This window comes from Haliotis cracherodii, unplaced genomic scaffold, assembly GCF_022045235.1.
Source record: "Haliotis cracherodii isolate W230 unplaced genomic scaffold, xgHalCrac1.p SCAF_1, whole genome shotgun sequence".
NCBI lineage: Eukaryota > Metazoa > Mollusca > Gastropoda > Lepetellida > Haliotidae > Haliotis > Haliotis cracherodii.
The window spans coordinates 16,662,954-16,680,027 of record NW_027266264.1 but is presented as its reverse complement, the minus strand read 5'-3'; the positions used below and the strand labels follow the sequence as shown (position 1 = coordinate 16,680,027).

At 42.7% G+C, this 17,074-nt stretch overlaps 1 protein-coding gene across 1 annotated transcript; it reads left to right on the top strand.

The window, feature by feature from the left end:
- The first annotated feature begins 10,554 nt into the window (after nt 1-10,554).
- Nucleotides 10,555-16,208, top strand: LOC139461003 (cholecystokinin receptor-like). The gene is made up of 2 exons (XM_071242474.1): nt 10,555-10,641; nt 14,986-16,208. The coding sequence occupies exon 2, from the start codon at nt 15,039-15,041 to the stop codon at nt 16,185-16,187; it is 1,149 nt and encodes a 382-aa protein (XP_071098575.1). The 5' UTR covers nt 10,555-10,641; nt 14,986-15,038; the 3' UTR covers nt 16,188-16,208.
- Nucleotides 16,209-17,074: the final 866 nt, after the last annotated feature.

Genomic DNA, 17,074 nt, shown 5'->3' with positions numbered 1-17,074 from the left:
AAGTTTTGGGAGACAGTAGCGACGCTATAAATACACTACGTACGTCACACCGGGTTGCGGGGCCGCGTCTCCCGAAATACTCCCCTTTGATAAACGATTATGAGAAATAGAGACCACAGAAGCATTACAGAGTTGCTTCCCTTGTTCCTTGCGAGACGATTGTTTCATCGTCGCGCTTATCGGGTTTGTATTTTGGAGGAAGTATTGACGATAATTCACCCAATGACATTGAGTTATAAAACTCTGTATTTACAGACAGACTGACAGACAGGCAGACAGACAATATATTAAAGTCTTACCTAAATGTTTATATTAAGAAACAAATATTACAGTAAATTATACAATGCCATTGAATCATAAAAAATACACACACGCCATTTTAAAATGGAATTACGAGAGAGAGACTATGTTCATAAAAAGATATACACGTGGAATCTCGTATACACAATACAACACAACTGGTATAAGAGCAGGAACAATAACAAAGTTTGATGCATATTTTTTAATCGTGAGAGAAAATCTGAATACTATTACTGTTTACTATCCAATGATTCACTGTAATCCGTGTATGTATCTCAGTTCATCGCTAGCTAAAGGTTTATTGAGGAAGAGTGAGTTTTGAGTTTACGCCCCTTTTAGCAATATTCCAGTTATATCACGGCGGGGGACACCAGAAATGGGCTTCACACATTGTACCCATGTCGGGAATCGAACCCAGGTCTTCGGCATGACGAGCGAACGCTTTAACCACAAGGCTACCCGACCGCCCCTATTGAGGAAGAATGACCCTCACTATCACTTCTCATTATCGTTTCTGCACTTATATTTGTAATCACCAAACAATTAGGGAATTAACACAGTACGACTGGAAAGTTTTACAACTTTCAATATATTTCAATTCTTGAATAAAAACCACTTAAAACCTCTTAAAACAAACAGTAAACAAGACACAAGAATAATATCGCGAATTGTTGCATTATAATCACATTTATTTGTGGCGTCGTTTTTTTAATGTTGTTTTTTAATCGATTACGCATAAGGATCAGATATTTAGCTACTTTTATCCGCTAGGAAGAAAAAAGGTTCCATGTAACAAGTACAGACTGTAGTAAGTAGGAAAGCTGAGACAAATTCAATTCCCGCCGAATGCGTTAATAAATGTATACTACAGTCGATCACTATGTGGAGGGGAAGTAACTCTTGTCATTCGCAGAAACCAGGGAGCAAATTGTCCAAGCTCGCCCTAAATCAAGAGTGAGTGAGGTTTTACGCCGCATTTAGCGATATTCTAGCAACATCACAGCGTGGGTCAGAGAGCACATAACATACTTGAAAAAAGAAGGATTTGGAAGAAAAGACTACATGTGGTCTTAAAATCTACGACTTTTTAAATACACGTTTACGTTTCTTCGTGTTCTGACAATGTCGACACCACACGTATCGACCTGAGCTGACCTGAATAGTCAGACTATGAACAGTGTTGCTTTACGTCGCACTCAACTATACGAGGTGGCCAATGTGAACAAACAAGTGGTTGATATTAAGAGAACTGCCCCAAACAGTCGGGGTGCGGTGAGAAACAATCAGCCATATCCCAGGGCATATTACACCGTATTGTGGGAGACGAGACTCGCAGTATATTGCCTCTTGTCAGAGTTCACAGCGTTTGAGTGTGAGTGAGTTTGGTTTTACGCCGGTTTTAGAAATTGCCCAGCAATATGACGTCAGGGGACACCAGAAATTGGCTTCACACAGTGTACCCATGTCGGGAATCGAACCCGGGTCTTCGGCGTGACGAGCGAACGCTTTAACCACTAGGCTACCCGACCGCCCCTGTTCTGTGTATGAACATTGACGCAAACTTAAGTCCATTCGGATGAAACAAATCGTGCTAGCCTCGTAATGTCTGAGAAGACATTTTCATAATTTGGTTTCAAATAATTATATTTTTAAAATATGAATACATTTGAGTCACTTTATGGTACAAGGCATTTTCTTGAAGTTTCAGTCTTATCCCTTCCCCTATTGTTGAAAAGAGGGCGAAAGGTAACGGTCAAAATAACAGATAAACGGTGGACAAACAGACAACATGCCATCAGCGCATGACATTTGGACGTTCGGCACTGGCATTGAAAAAATCTTTCATCTAACATAATTGCCTAATTTATGCATAAATATACATGTTCATGTTTGATTAAATGAATACAGGGTGTATGTTGATAATATATTGGCGAGGAAGCTCGCTACACTGAACAAATGGAAAGAATACAGTTATTACGTATAATCACTATTCTCAACGGTAACGAAAACGTGAGATTATAGAGGCAGTTGCGTGTAGAAAAATACGATTTTACTGCCTTCTAATATTACGGACTCGAAATCATTTAGGGCAAATGTTATATGCTTTGAAGCTCAAATGGATAGAAATATCATACAAATGCACACGCGTTACCAGAAATCTACATGTCAGTGTAACATGACAGCAGGCCTCAATTCCCTGAAGACGGGCTGCCGTCTCTTTTATTGTAATGTGACGTCATTGACGTCACGTTTCTTGTTTGTGGCGTCATGAAAATATAATGTTCTATGACGTTACTAATTGTCAATAGGTTACCTCCGTTGTAAAGTTTTTAAAGGGCCACTAAACTTATGAAAGTGTAAAACAATCAGACACATATGTCCGATCCATATGACACAACCATCGGCACGCGTAACTTGAAACGATGAACGTTCTCTCAGATTTTGCCAGTACCTTATAATCCGAACAAACACAAATCTAGAGAGTTCAGAGAGGATGTTTCGTGTTCATTTTGGCGAATGGCATTATCATCATTGGTAATAATCATCACAGTCATATAATTGTCATGACACCAATATCAGTAAACGAGCTTCAGCCTACCTGTGGGTCTTTTTCTGCAAATGGACTCAAATAAATATACCTCTAGATGGTAGCGAAAACGACGTTCTTAGATCTATATTTGTTGGAGCGGATCGCCAGAACAGAGCCAGGATAATACCGTTCACGAGTACTGAAGACACAAGCTCACAGCCTGAGAAGTACCCCAACATTAATCTGACGGCGGCGTTTGGGGGCATATTTATATAGATAACATAGATAAACGATCTGTCAAGCTGTTCGTAAGATTTCTTGTGTATGTACAACATATTAACTGGCAAGGATCAGGCCACTCTACAGTCTCAGTCGATGTTGCCAATATGTTAATCTTCAACACATCAGCAAACTGTCTTGTAGGATTGTTGTGTACAAAGTTGAAAAACGTTCTTGACAGAATTGAACCTGGTTCTTTTGTGAGATTGTAAAAAGTCAAGTTTTTTTAGAATCCACATAATATTAATTCCACTTGTCTCAAATACTTTCTGTGAATAAGATGAGTTGGTTTCAATGGTCTCCTTTATTTCTAGTTCAGTTGGGTAAATCAGTGGAAGGGAATTGACTACTTGACTGTTATTTGAACCATGTCTTATCATCGTTATACCTGAAATTTAGGCAAACTTTTTTGTCAGATTTCGTTGTTTTGACTTTTCCAGTCTGAGCAATAATTCCGATTCTTATGCACAAGACCCGTGAAGATCCGGGGTGGAGTAGGTCTTCAGCCAACCATGCTTACTGTAAGAGGTGACTATGCTTGTCGTAAGAGGCGAGGATCGGGTGGCCAAACTCGCTGACTTGGTTGATGCATGTCATTGATCCCAATTGCACGGATCGATGCTCGTGGTGTCAATCACTGGACTTCTCTTACGACAAACATGGATTACTGAAGACCTATACTACAAGCACGTCTGTTGATTGAGAGTTAGGGTCAGGGTGTCGGTACGTCAATGACCGACCATTGTGAATCTGCAATAGTGTACATTTAGCAAACATAATGCGTTGGTTGACATCATTGGAATTAAAATAATGCCATTGCGTTGGTCGTGCTGAGCTTGAACAATAGGTTGACCTGGGGATATTATTTGTGACAAACAAGAGTCAAAGAAAAAACTGGATACGAAATATCAAGTCATTACGTTCTGAATTTCAAGGGGCTGTTGACTGAATACATCCAGGGGTGGGTGATTATACCTAACATAAAAGTGCGGAAGTGGACTGTATCTGTATCTGGCCCATACACCTATACTCGTCATTCATAAGTGTATGCTCACTATAACGCGCCTATCATTTGTTATGTTGCCATGTTATGATTTTCAGTTACGAAATTGTTTTCTTTCCGTTCCTGGCGTGAACTGAAATTCAAGGGAAATTATTAATGCCGCTTAACGCCGAAGTCTCCAGTATTCATGATGTATCACAACGGCTTCTAAAAAATATAAACAGCCGGGCAATGAAACACACCATGGCAGTACACGCCATCGGAGTACACACCATTAGAGTAAACGCCATCGGAGTACACGCCATCGGAGTACACGCAATCGGAGTACATGACATCGGGTGTGAACGACATCGGAGTACAAGGCATCGGAGTACACGACATCGGAGTACACGCCATCGGAGTACACGCCATCGGAGTACACACCATCGGAGTACACACCATTAGAGTAAACGCCATCGGAGTACACGCCATCGGAGTACACGCCATCGGAGTACATGCCATCGGAGTGCAAGGCATCGTAGTACATGACATCGGGTGTGAACGACATCGGAGTACAAGGCATCGGAGTACACGACATCGGAGTACACGCCATCGGAGTACACACCATTAGAGTAAACGCCATCGGAGTACACGCCATCGGAGTACACGACCTCGGAGTACACGCCATCGGAGTACACGCCATAGGAGTATACGCCATCGGAGTGCACGACATCGGAATACACGCCATCGGAGTACACGCCATAGGAGTATACGCCATCGGAGTACACGCCATCGGATTACACGCCATAGGAGTATACGCCATCGGAGTGCACGACATCGGAGTACACGCCATCGGAGTACACGCCATAGGAGTATACGCCATCGGAGTACACGACCTCGGAGTACACGCCATCGGAGTACACGCCATCGGAGTATACGCCATCGGAGTACACGACCTCGGAGTACACGCCATCGGAGTACACACCATTAGAGTAAACGCCATCGGAGTACACGCCATCGGAGTACACGACCTCGGAGTACACGCCATCGGAGTACACGCCATAGGAGTATACGCCATCGGAGTGCACGACATCGGAGTACACGCCATCGGAGTACACGCCATAGGAGTATACGCCATCGGAGTACACGCTATCGGAGTACACGCCATAGGAGTATACGCCATCGGAGTGCACGACATCGGAGTACACGCCATCGGAGTACACGCCATAGGAGTATACGCCATCGGAGTACACGACCTCGGAGTACACGCCATCGGAGTACACGCCATAGGAGTATACGCCATCGGAGTACACGACCTCGGAGTACACGCCATCGGAGTACACGCCATAGGAGTATACGCCATCGGAGTACATGACATCGGAGTACACGCCATCGGAGTACACGCCATAGGAGTATACGCCATCGGAGTACACGACATCGGAGTACACGCCATCGGAGTACACGCCATAGGAGTATACGCCATCGGAGTACACGACCTCGGAGTACACGCCATCGGAGTGCACGACATCGGAGGACGCGCCATCGGAGTACATGCCATCGGAGAACATGCCATCAGAGCATACGACATCGGAGGACACGCCATCAAGCCATCGGAGTAAACGCCATCAAGCCATCGGAGAACACGCCATCGGAGTACACACCATTAGGGTAAACGCCATCGGAGTACACGCCATCGGAGTGCACGACATCGGAGGACGCGCCATCGGAGTACATGCCATCGGAGTGCGGGACATCGGAGGACACGCCATTGGAGTACACGACATCGGGGTACATGCCATCGGAGTACACGCCATTGGAGTACACGCCATCGGAGTACACCCCATCGGAGTGCACGACATCGGAGGACACGCCATCGGAGTACACGCCATCGGAGTACATGCCATCGGAGTACATGACATCGTAGTGCACGACATGGGAGTACACGCCATCGGAATATACGACATAGGAGTACACGCCATTAAAATACACGGCATCGGAGTACACGCCATCAAGCCATCGGAGTACATGACATCGGAGTACACACCATCAGAGAACACACCATCTGAGTACACGCCATCGGAGTACACACCATCGGAGTACATGCCATCGGAGTACATGACATCGTAGTGCACGACATGGGAGTACACGCCATCGGAATATACGACATAGGAGTACACGCCATTAAAATACACGGCATCGGAGTACACGCCATCAAGCCATCGGAGTACATGACATCGGAGTACACACCATCAGAGAACACGACATCGGAGGACACGACATCGGAGTACACACCATCGGAGTACATGCCATCGGAGTACACGCCATCGGAGTACACGACATCGGAGGACACGACATCGGAGTACACACCATCGGAGTACATGCCATCGGAGTACACGACATCGGAGTACATGCCATCGGAGTACACGACATCGGAGGACACGACATCGGGGTACACGCCATCGGAGTACATGCCATCGGAGTACACGACATTGGTGTACATGCCATCGGAGTACATGCCATCGGAGTACACGCCATCGGAATACATGCCATCGGAGTATATGGCATCGGAGTGCACGCCATAGGAGTACACGACATCGGAGTACACGGCATCGGAGTATATGGCATCGGAGTACACGACATCGGAGTACACGCCATAGGAGTACACGACATCGGTGTACATGCCATCGGAGTACACGCCATCGGAGTACACGCCATAGGAGTACACGACATCGGTGTACATGCCATCGGAGTACACGCCATCGGAGTAAACGCCATCGGAGTACACGACATCGGAGTACACGGCATAGGAGTACACGACATCGGTGTACATGCCATCGGAGTACACGCCATAGGAGTATATGGCATAGGAGTACACGGCATCGGAGTACACGCCATCGGAGTACACGACATCGGAGTACATGCCATAGGAGTACATGCCATAGGAGTACACGCCATCGGAGTACACGACATCGGAGTACACGGCATCGGAGTACACGGCATCGGAGTATATGGCATCGGAGTACACGCCATCGGAGTACACGACATCGGAGTACACGGCATCGGAGTATATGGCATCGGAGTACACGCCATCGGAGTACACGACATCGGAGTACACGACATCGGAGTACATGCCATAGGAGTACACGACATCGGAGTACACGACATCGGAGTACATGCCATAGGAGTACACGCCATCGGAGTACACGACATCGGAGTACACGGCATCGGAGTATATGGCATCGGAGTATATGGCATCGGAGTATATGGCATCGGAGTACACGACATCGGAGTATATGGCATCGGAGTATATGGCATCGGAGTATATGGCATCGGAGTACACAGCATCGGAGTATATGGCATCGGAGTATATGGCATCGGAGTATATGGCATCGGAGTACACGCCATCGGAGTACACGCCATCGGAGTACACGAGATAAGAGGACACGGCATCGGAGTATATGGCATCGGAGTACACGAGATAAGAGGTCACGGCATCGGAGTACACGCCATCGGAGTACACGAGATAAGAGGACACGGCATCGGAGTATATGGCATCGGAGTACACGCCATCGGAGTACACGCCATAGGAGTACACGACATCGGAGTACACGAGATAAGAGGACACGGCATCGGAGTACACGAGATAAGAGGACACGACATCGGTGTACACGCCATCGGAGGACACGCCACCAGGCTCATAGACTAACATCTAGTCTCTGAAATGAACACGTCGTACAAAAAAACAACAGTTGTTCAGTTATCTTAATAAAAATATAATAATAAGGAGCCCAGTGACTCTCTACTGCAGTGATCTAGACTTGCCAAGTACAGTATAGACTTGCATGGGCTGTATTTGATATATTTTTGTATCAGGGTCTGTAAGACAGACTACCAGGCTCACATTGATGTGATTATTAAGCGTCACCGTCCTAGTCTTTTCTCCCACTTGATGTTTGAAGATTTTACGGACGCTTCAAATAGATGCCTAAACGTCTCCAATTTTTAACGGAATGGTCGTAGCGATGTTACGGAAATTGAATCTGAAACTATTTGGGACATTCGCGTTAATGTGACATCAGATGAGTTTGCCGTTGAAAATAATTTCCCACACGGAGGGTATGCCCAAACTATAGAGTTGAAAGAAACACCATTCGACATTTCGATTGAATGTGAAAACATAGAATTAAATAAAATCAATTCTTGTATCTCGTATATTCCCTTTGTACAAGGCGAAAATGACGTTATCCTTTAGACAACACTACAACTTATAGTTCCATCTGTCCATCCGGAAATATATACACAAACAAAACAATTGTCAAGCAACTGCCAAATGCAGAAACGAGGGATAGCATATACGTTAGAGATTTAAAAAATCACTTTTCCGGTTCAAAACTTTAGGTTAAATTTTCTAGTGATTTATTATCATTATTATTATTCATATCCAATGCTACTACTATTACTCATGGCGAAGCTGATTACAGAAGCACAGTTAAGTTTCTCAGAGAAATTTCAATTATCAGGGTCCTGTTTTGAAGTCATTCTCTATCAACCGGATGCTTAATTTGAATTTCCTTCACCCGTTTTAACGGATACTTATGGAATACTGTAAGGGGCATTCTCGCGATCTCTCATTCTCGCAATCCAGACCTGTAAACTATTGCCAAATTGGCAAGCTCTGTCATTCTGGCGATCTCGCATTCTCGATCTTTGGGCAAAGTTAGCTCGTTTTCAAAAGTCGAGATGGCAAGAATGCGAGATCGCGAAAATGTTCCTCACAATATTCCATAGATAATCACGTCAATTGTGCCCCTTTGTGACTAAGGGTTTTGGTGGCCGCGCGTCCACATCAATATGCCTGTATTTCCGTGATATTCATGAACCAATTTGTGGACCACAAATTGCAGATGACCTTTGTCTCGTAACGTCCTTATCACTACCACACGAGCATTGCCGGATTTTGTGCTCCACGTAAACACATTCCTCTCCATCATATCTGGAACAAAACCAGTATTACATAAGAAATTAATTGTTAATAGGACCCCCCCCCCCCACACACACACACACAAAAAAGAAAAAAAAAGAAAAAAGGCAGATTTTACAAAAGCACCTACACGTGCAGCAGTTCCTGATGCAGTTAAGGGGCATAAATATTCACAGCGAGTTGCGTCACAAGTAGCCCCCCCCCCCCCCCCCAGCCCCCGCCCACCGTCTATTGGACATTGATGCGCGTTTTTCCCAACCGTTTTAAAATAATCAGTACACATATAAAATGATATACATTTACGCGTTCTCTTTTCAGCGCCAAGTATAAGTAACTTTACACAGCTTGAGTTTTAGAATTATATAAACCAAACAATCATTCTGGATCTCAAGTCCAGCGAGAAAGCGTTAACATCTAATTGGATAACCTTGGAACGAGGCCGCTACTATGACCTCTACGCCAATTGACAGGGCCAAAATCAATACACTCAGTTTCACAACGGATGTAAAAAAGCACCGTTTGAATTTCATATTCGGATTATTTTAAAAACAGTTTCGATTTTCCTCCCGTGTCAAGATGATTTATATAAATTAATGCAATGTTCATTTGTCCACTTGTTATCTAAATGCTAATTGGCAAGGGTGGCGTCGCAATTCGCTTTGCAGAGTTGTGTCCCTTTTGCACATCAGGAATGATTTGGGTTCCAATCCCGGTTTGCCCCGATTATGTTTCTTAGTTTGTTAGCACCATACCTGTGCTCGTGGGTATCACTGCATCACTTTCCTCCCACATTAAGCTGACACGCCGAGATATGACTGGAATACTGTTCAACGTGCGGTTAAACCCAACTCACTCACTCTAAATGATGGAATAGATATTACTCCTGATGTCATTATTGAGATAGAAAACACACAGAAATATTTTATGGGAAGGTTGGTTGGTTAGTCTGTTGTTTAACGCCGCACTAAGCAATATTCCAGCTATATGACAGCGGTCTGTAAACAATCGAGTTTGGACCAGACAATCCAGTGATTGATATCATGAGCACCGATCCACGCAATTGGGATCGATGACATGCATTAACCAAGTCAGCGTGTCTGACCACCCGATCCCGTTAGTCGCCTTTTACGACAAGCATAGCCGCCTTTTACGGCAGGCATGGGTTGCTGAAGACCTATTCTACCCCGGATCTTCACGGGTCTCTATGGGAACAACTTGCATTGACATAGACAGATAGTACTCTAACAATCAGATCAAACACTTATCGTGCTTCTACTTCCTCAGCCGTATCAGCGGTACGTGCAGACAGGCAAGTTTACGATAATATGAGCACAAAATTAGGTCTATTTTTCAATACAATTTTGAAACCCATAAATTACTTCCTAGTTATCGAAACGGGTCGCACGTATAAGGTCACAGTCTGCGCACGTGAAAGGTCACAATCTGCGCATGCACGAATACTCTATCCTTCCTGTTAGTGAACACAAGGCCTAACAAAGCAACAGTGTTAGAGAGACATAAAGAGTTTTAGCGAGCTATTGAACAGCCACATATTTGACACCGCTAAGCGTGAGTAAAAAATGGTTACACCATCTTATACACGAAGCTACTGTTAGTAATTAGTTTTAGTCATATATTTTACTAGATTTAAAGGAAAGTGAATCTTATTCTCCTCATCAGTTATTTATATGACATCGTATTTTTTTAAAAAAGGGTGTATCTAAGAAGCTGTTATTCACATAGAGGCGGAACGTACACTCAATATAGTGCTCTTATTTCGTAATTCCTCATCGCTAACTATTATGTTGGGTCATCCTAACCTGTAATGCAATACGCAGAGGTTTAAATGAACGTAGTGTTACATGTGGATAACTGGTTTAACATTGTATCACTATATTGTTTGTGGAGCATATAGACTGGTATGTATTATTTTTCAATAATCCGTTATCAAATGTGAATCCTATAATTATCATGTCAGCCGTATGGTTAAACGTTATCTCGTATAAAGACTGACATGCATTGCAGAACTGTAAGGAAAACTAGCAATGTTTGAAATTCTGCGGGTGGATTCAGACTTTAGAGAAGTCTCAGAAATATATAACTTGCTAACGGCAAACAAACCATCACCTTTGTTGTCCGGTTCTACATGTCTATTTCAGGGCATGCGATCTTTCCTTGGTCAGAATTTGAATTCATTTTACACCGTGCCTGAACTAGCAATAGTACAACGAGGAAGAGTACGAGTGCATCCTCGTGTTTGCTCCTTTCAAAGATGACACAACTACACACTATTTTGAAAAGACGGGAACAAAGAATTCTTTAAGCTCCGTCTCAAGGTGTTAATTATACGTTTTGTTTTAGTCGGTTTCATTATCCTAGATGTATTTTGCATCATGTATCACTCTTGTCAAGGAGCGTTTTGGCGGGAACTAAAACCACAGTGTGTGATTATTCCACACAAGGTGACAAGGAAGTATCAGAAGGGATGGATGGGTGGGGGGTTCAGGGGTACATGGCGTTGTGCAGGTATTGAAGAAGGGGATGTTTTATTTAAGTGTCATTAATAACCCATTTATGAAATTATCTGTTATATCATTGTTAAAATATGTAATATATGGCTTGTTTGACATAAATAATGCTATAAAACAAAATATACATATACATATGCATATGATAATTATGATATATGTGAAAGCATATATATTAAAGATACACTGATATCTTAAGGGAGTCAGTAGCTAACTGTGTACAAGGATGATTGAGACTTTGCAGGTGTTATGCTTTATGAATTACTCGAATGTGAATCTTCTGTAGGACACTGGTGTTTTCTCGAACAATGCTAGGTGTATTGCAGTCCATTTTATTATAGAATTATGCCAACATGTTGATTCTTACAAGCTTTATGTTTATCCATTTCATGGGGTAAAAAATAAAGTGTATTCATTTTGCAGAGATAGTTCCGGTGGTCCAATGTAGAACTGTAATAGGGATGCATTCTGTGATGTTTTACTAAGGTAATTGTACTTACTGCAATGTATTGAATCAACAACTCCAACTAAACCTAATAACTAAGACTAAGAAGAAGAAATATGTAATATCACAATTTCAAATTATTTTAATCTAATCGATCTTATGCAAATTCATGTCTAATAACTCCAATCAGAGTGAGATTTTAGTGAATATAATCGCATCCGTAGCTTCGTTCACACGCGAACCAACTTCCATGTGAGAAATACAGTAAACTACCGTAACGGTTATAACGAACACGCTTATAACGAACTGACGAATATAACGAACTTACTTTTTTGTCCCAAAAATTTGCTGTAGTTAGGCTGTACATATGCCTATAACGAACTACAGTTATAACGAACTAAAATTAGTAGTCCATTTGGGTTCGTTATAACCGTAGTTTAATGTATGTAGTAACAGCTGACTGAATTGTTGGAAGGTTGTTAATACTGCGAGGATATACATATTCAGGGCAGGACCACGTTTAAATTTAAAGTCCATCTTGCATACGATTGTTCACAAGTGTGATACATCCTTAGCCGCCACACAGATGAATATATGTCACTGGAGGCCACTGTTTGGTGGGCTGAATATATCCGATCGTAGAGTGACTGAGGTCGTTATCTCACTGTGTGGGCGATACACAAGACATCGAAGCGAGATCATTGAACTATGGCTTGTTAAAGAGACATTTCTACTGTAAGCAAAATATAAAGACGTTAAACCCCATTTAACTTCACCTCACCTATAATACGTATCTGACAGTAATGTCCCATAATAATACGTATTTCACAGTAATGCCCCTTTATAATACGTAGTTAACAGTGAGGCCCCTTTATGATACGTACTTGACACTTACGCCCCTTTGTGAAACGTATTAAACAGTAACGCCCCTTTATGAAACGTACTAAACAGTAATGCTCCTTTATGAAACGTACTAAACAGTAATGCTCCTTTATGAAACGTACTGAACAGTAATGCCCCTTTATGAAACGTGTTAAACAGTAACGCCCCTTTATGAAACGTACTAAACAGTAACGCCCCTTTATGAAACGTACTAAACAGTAATGCTCCTTTATGATACGTACTTGACACTAACGCCCCTTTGTGAAACGTATTAAACAGTAACGCCCCTTTATGATACGTATTTAACAGTAATTCCACTTTATGATACGTACTTGACAGTAATGTCCCATTAAAATACGTACTTAACAGTAATGCCCCTTTATAATACGTTCTTGACAGTATCGACCCTTTATGATACGTACTGGACAGTAAAGCTCTCTTATAGTTGGGATTTTTGTTTAAGACGTAATGTTTTTCTCAGTCAGCGTTTCAAAATATGCAATTTCCTTTGCGGATAGGAAGAGTAAAACAATGGGCGCACGTTATTTTTCAGAAAATAGAAACCCTTAGACAAATTATATTTCCCTGCATTATGAAATGACCGTGGGAAAACGTTTATCAGTATCAGGAAGTACAAATCTCAACAGATCATTTCAGTCAGTATCAAACGAATGTCTTCTTTAACCAAGACATATGGTTATAGAATTGTTGTTTTTTTCAAGTATACACACTCCAACAATCGTTGTTTGTTTTGTTTTAACAAGTGCCGTTTCCTTAATCTCAAATAATATGTATATAATATTGTATTTCCGCCACTTTGTAATGATACAATGATGTTTGATTCTACATCAGCGTTATCCGGTTGCAATGACAACATCAGCCATTCTCCACTTCAAAAAATAGCATAGTTTCTGACATGTGTTCAGTGTGATCTAAACATACGACATCAACACCACAAAATAGTCAGCCTCGATCGTCGGCCGAAACAGATTCCACTGTAAAAGCCAAAACAAAAGGTGAAAAATATTCATTACCAGTTTCTGATTGGTCAAACAGTTGGATTATTATAATAAGGCTCCATATTATGGTACCTATAGGACTACCCCGTGAAGACCCCGGTTATAATTGGTCTTCGGCAACGAATCCCAAGTGCGTCAATCACTTGATTGTCTGGTCCAGACTGGTGCATTTTTCGTCAACTGGTCCCTCGGGAAATACGATGTCATGTACCCTGTGTGCATGCCTTTGTACATGGACGGGGTACACGTATACCCGTCGGGATCGGGTGTTGCTCCTCAAAGTAATCTTTCTTTCAAATTGTATATTAAAGAGAGCTGTACAAAAGCAAGGCGCACTTTTAATTCTCTAATCTGTTGGTCTAAATAGTAGTGATTTACATCAGTATGCAAGTATGTGAAAACAATTAAGCCTGGACCAGGCAAACTAGTGGTTGATTGCATGATCATAATCCACGCCGTCGGAGTACTTCGTCATGCAGTCAGCCAGGTCTCATTGTAACCATCACGTATTCATTAGCAATCTCTCGTGTCAAGGTGAGGTGAAAGTGGGTTTAACGTCGCGTCCAAGATTATTGCACTTATATAGCGACGTGCATGCACGTGTGTGTGTGTGGCTGCTTGTACTAGTCCGGACTGATGCCGATTAATAGTGCTATCCCACTGAGATACCATGCCGCAGTTTAACGTGAATACCCCACTCAGACACAGAATACTGACTCCGAGCCGACCAGTCCTTGTTTTAGCCCCTTAATGCCGAGCGCCAGACAGGGTAACAACAAGTACCATCTTTAAACGTCTTTTGGTATGACGCGGCCGGGGATCGAACCCCGGACCTTCCGCTCTCCGGGCGGACGCTCTACCACTAGACCACGGAGGCGGTCTCTCGTTTCAAGCTGGACTACTGGGGTCTATTCTGTCCCTGAATCATCAAGGTCCATTCAAGTGTAGTCAGGGTTTAAGATTATGCATTACTCGACAGGGTTGCTTTTTCACTTCTATGTATACGACTAATGCCCCAAATCTAAAATATATGTTTCAGGTCAAAACAAAGGAGCCAGCCAGCTTTCAGAGAAAGGGTTTGGACGTACAACCATGGACAATGATCGTGTATACAACCTGACGGAAGTTAGCAACGGCAAGGCTGTCCTTCTACTTCCGGTATCGATACTGTCCGCCATCTTGATGTTACTCGGAATAGTTGGAAACACCGCTGTCATCACCGTCATTTGGACAAGAATGCCGAAAAATGCCATCAACTCCTTCATACTAACACTGGCCATGTTCGATCTGTTCAGCTGCGTTGCTTGTTCCCCTCTAGATATTGTGGAGCTTCGTTACCCTCACGAATTCCCCATCCCTGGACTATGCAAACTCCTTCGTTTTGCAAGAACTTTCAGCACAAGTTCATCCGGTTTCTTGCTCATTGCCATCGCGACAGAGAGATATCGTCTCATTTGTAAATATAAGAAATCACATATGTCGGCAAGCCAGGCATGGAAGACATGTGGCGTCATTTTTGTAGTAGCTGCGGTAATATCAAGCCCGTCTGTTGTGTTATTTGGATCAAAGACTGTCACACTCCACGGTGACTTGAACGGAACAGAATGTTCAATAAGTGACAGTTATAAAGGCTCCATATTTCCCATGCTATTTTATTCGCTACTTATTTTCTTGTTTTTCGGAACGTTTATTTCTTTGTGTGTTTTGTATGCCTTTGTTGGAATTCAGATTTGGAAAGGAAGAAAAATTAGAACTAAACGGTTTTCCTCGATGCCAGCACTGAGCAGGGATACGCTAAACGCAGCCCTAAACAATACTTTAGAAGCACTGGAGTTCCCATGTGATTCCCTTAAAAGGACGACTTCTTTGTTTGGCTCACAGAAGGCGAAGGAATACAGTCGTAGACGAACTACTTTAATCATGGTGGCTATCACATCCGTGTTCCTCACCAGTTGTCTCCCCTACATCATAGTCGCCATCTGTAGATTTCTCATCAAAGACCTTGACTTATATCTAACGGACACTGGGGAGGTGTTCTTCCATTTTAGTTTGAAATCCTTCATGTTCAGTCCTGTGTTAAACCCATATATTTATGGATATTGTAACGAGCGATTCAAAAGGGAATTGCTGAAGTTAGCAATAGTCAAAACCATACAAAAGAAGTTACAGAAGGGAGATAACTCTGACACAAGTCAGTCCCCAACTTACTCAGCTGCAAATAACGATGAAGTAGACAAATAAAACAAACATTCTTCTGTACTGAAAAACATGAATAAACATTATCTGTATTTTTAGATGGTCTGTTACCGTTCGTTCATGTATTTATGTTGTTTAACGCTGCACTCAACAATATTCCAGCTATCTTGACGGCCAGACAATCCAATGCTTGACAGCATGTGCATCGATCCACGCTATTGGTATACGATGACATGCATCAACCAAATCATCGAGCAAAAGCATTACCATTTTATGTTTCAGCTGCACATAAGAACACCATTATGCAGGTGTGTTTTTTAAAAAAGACACCTGATGTCTTTCGATTGTAAACTGCAGTATATTGTTTATTATTCACAATCTATGCCTGAACTGTTGAAAACGCCAAGTTTAATCTACAGTGAACCCCGTTACTCCGCAAATCCTGTATTCCGGCGACAGTTGGGACCATCTACAAAGGACATTATTTCATAACTAATAAAATGATAAATTGCATTTATTGATAAAAGACCATGCTTCAGAATGAGAAGTGAGTGATTTAGGACGTTGCGGTGAAAATGTCACGGTATTCTGTCTTGGCTCAATTCGTCTTGCCAAATTGGTGAAACCCATGAGCACAGGGATGGTGCTGACGAAACTAGACACATATTGTAATCAGGGTTAATCAGGGATTCGTACCCACCATCATAGGTTTCTGGCGTGCTCAAGGGACGCAACTCTGCATAGCGAATCGCGGCGCCTTAGACCACTGGGCCTACCGTGCCCCAAACAAACAAAGAAACAGTGCACTATGAAACCATCATTACTCCGGACCAGTACAAGCAGCCACACACACGCGTTCATGCACGCCACGTCTATATATAGTGTAACGTTCTTGAACGCTACGCAAAACCCCATTTGACTTCACCTCACAA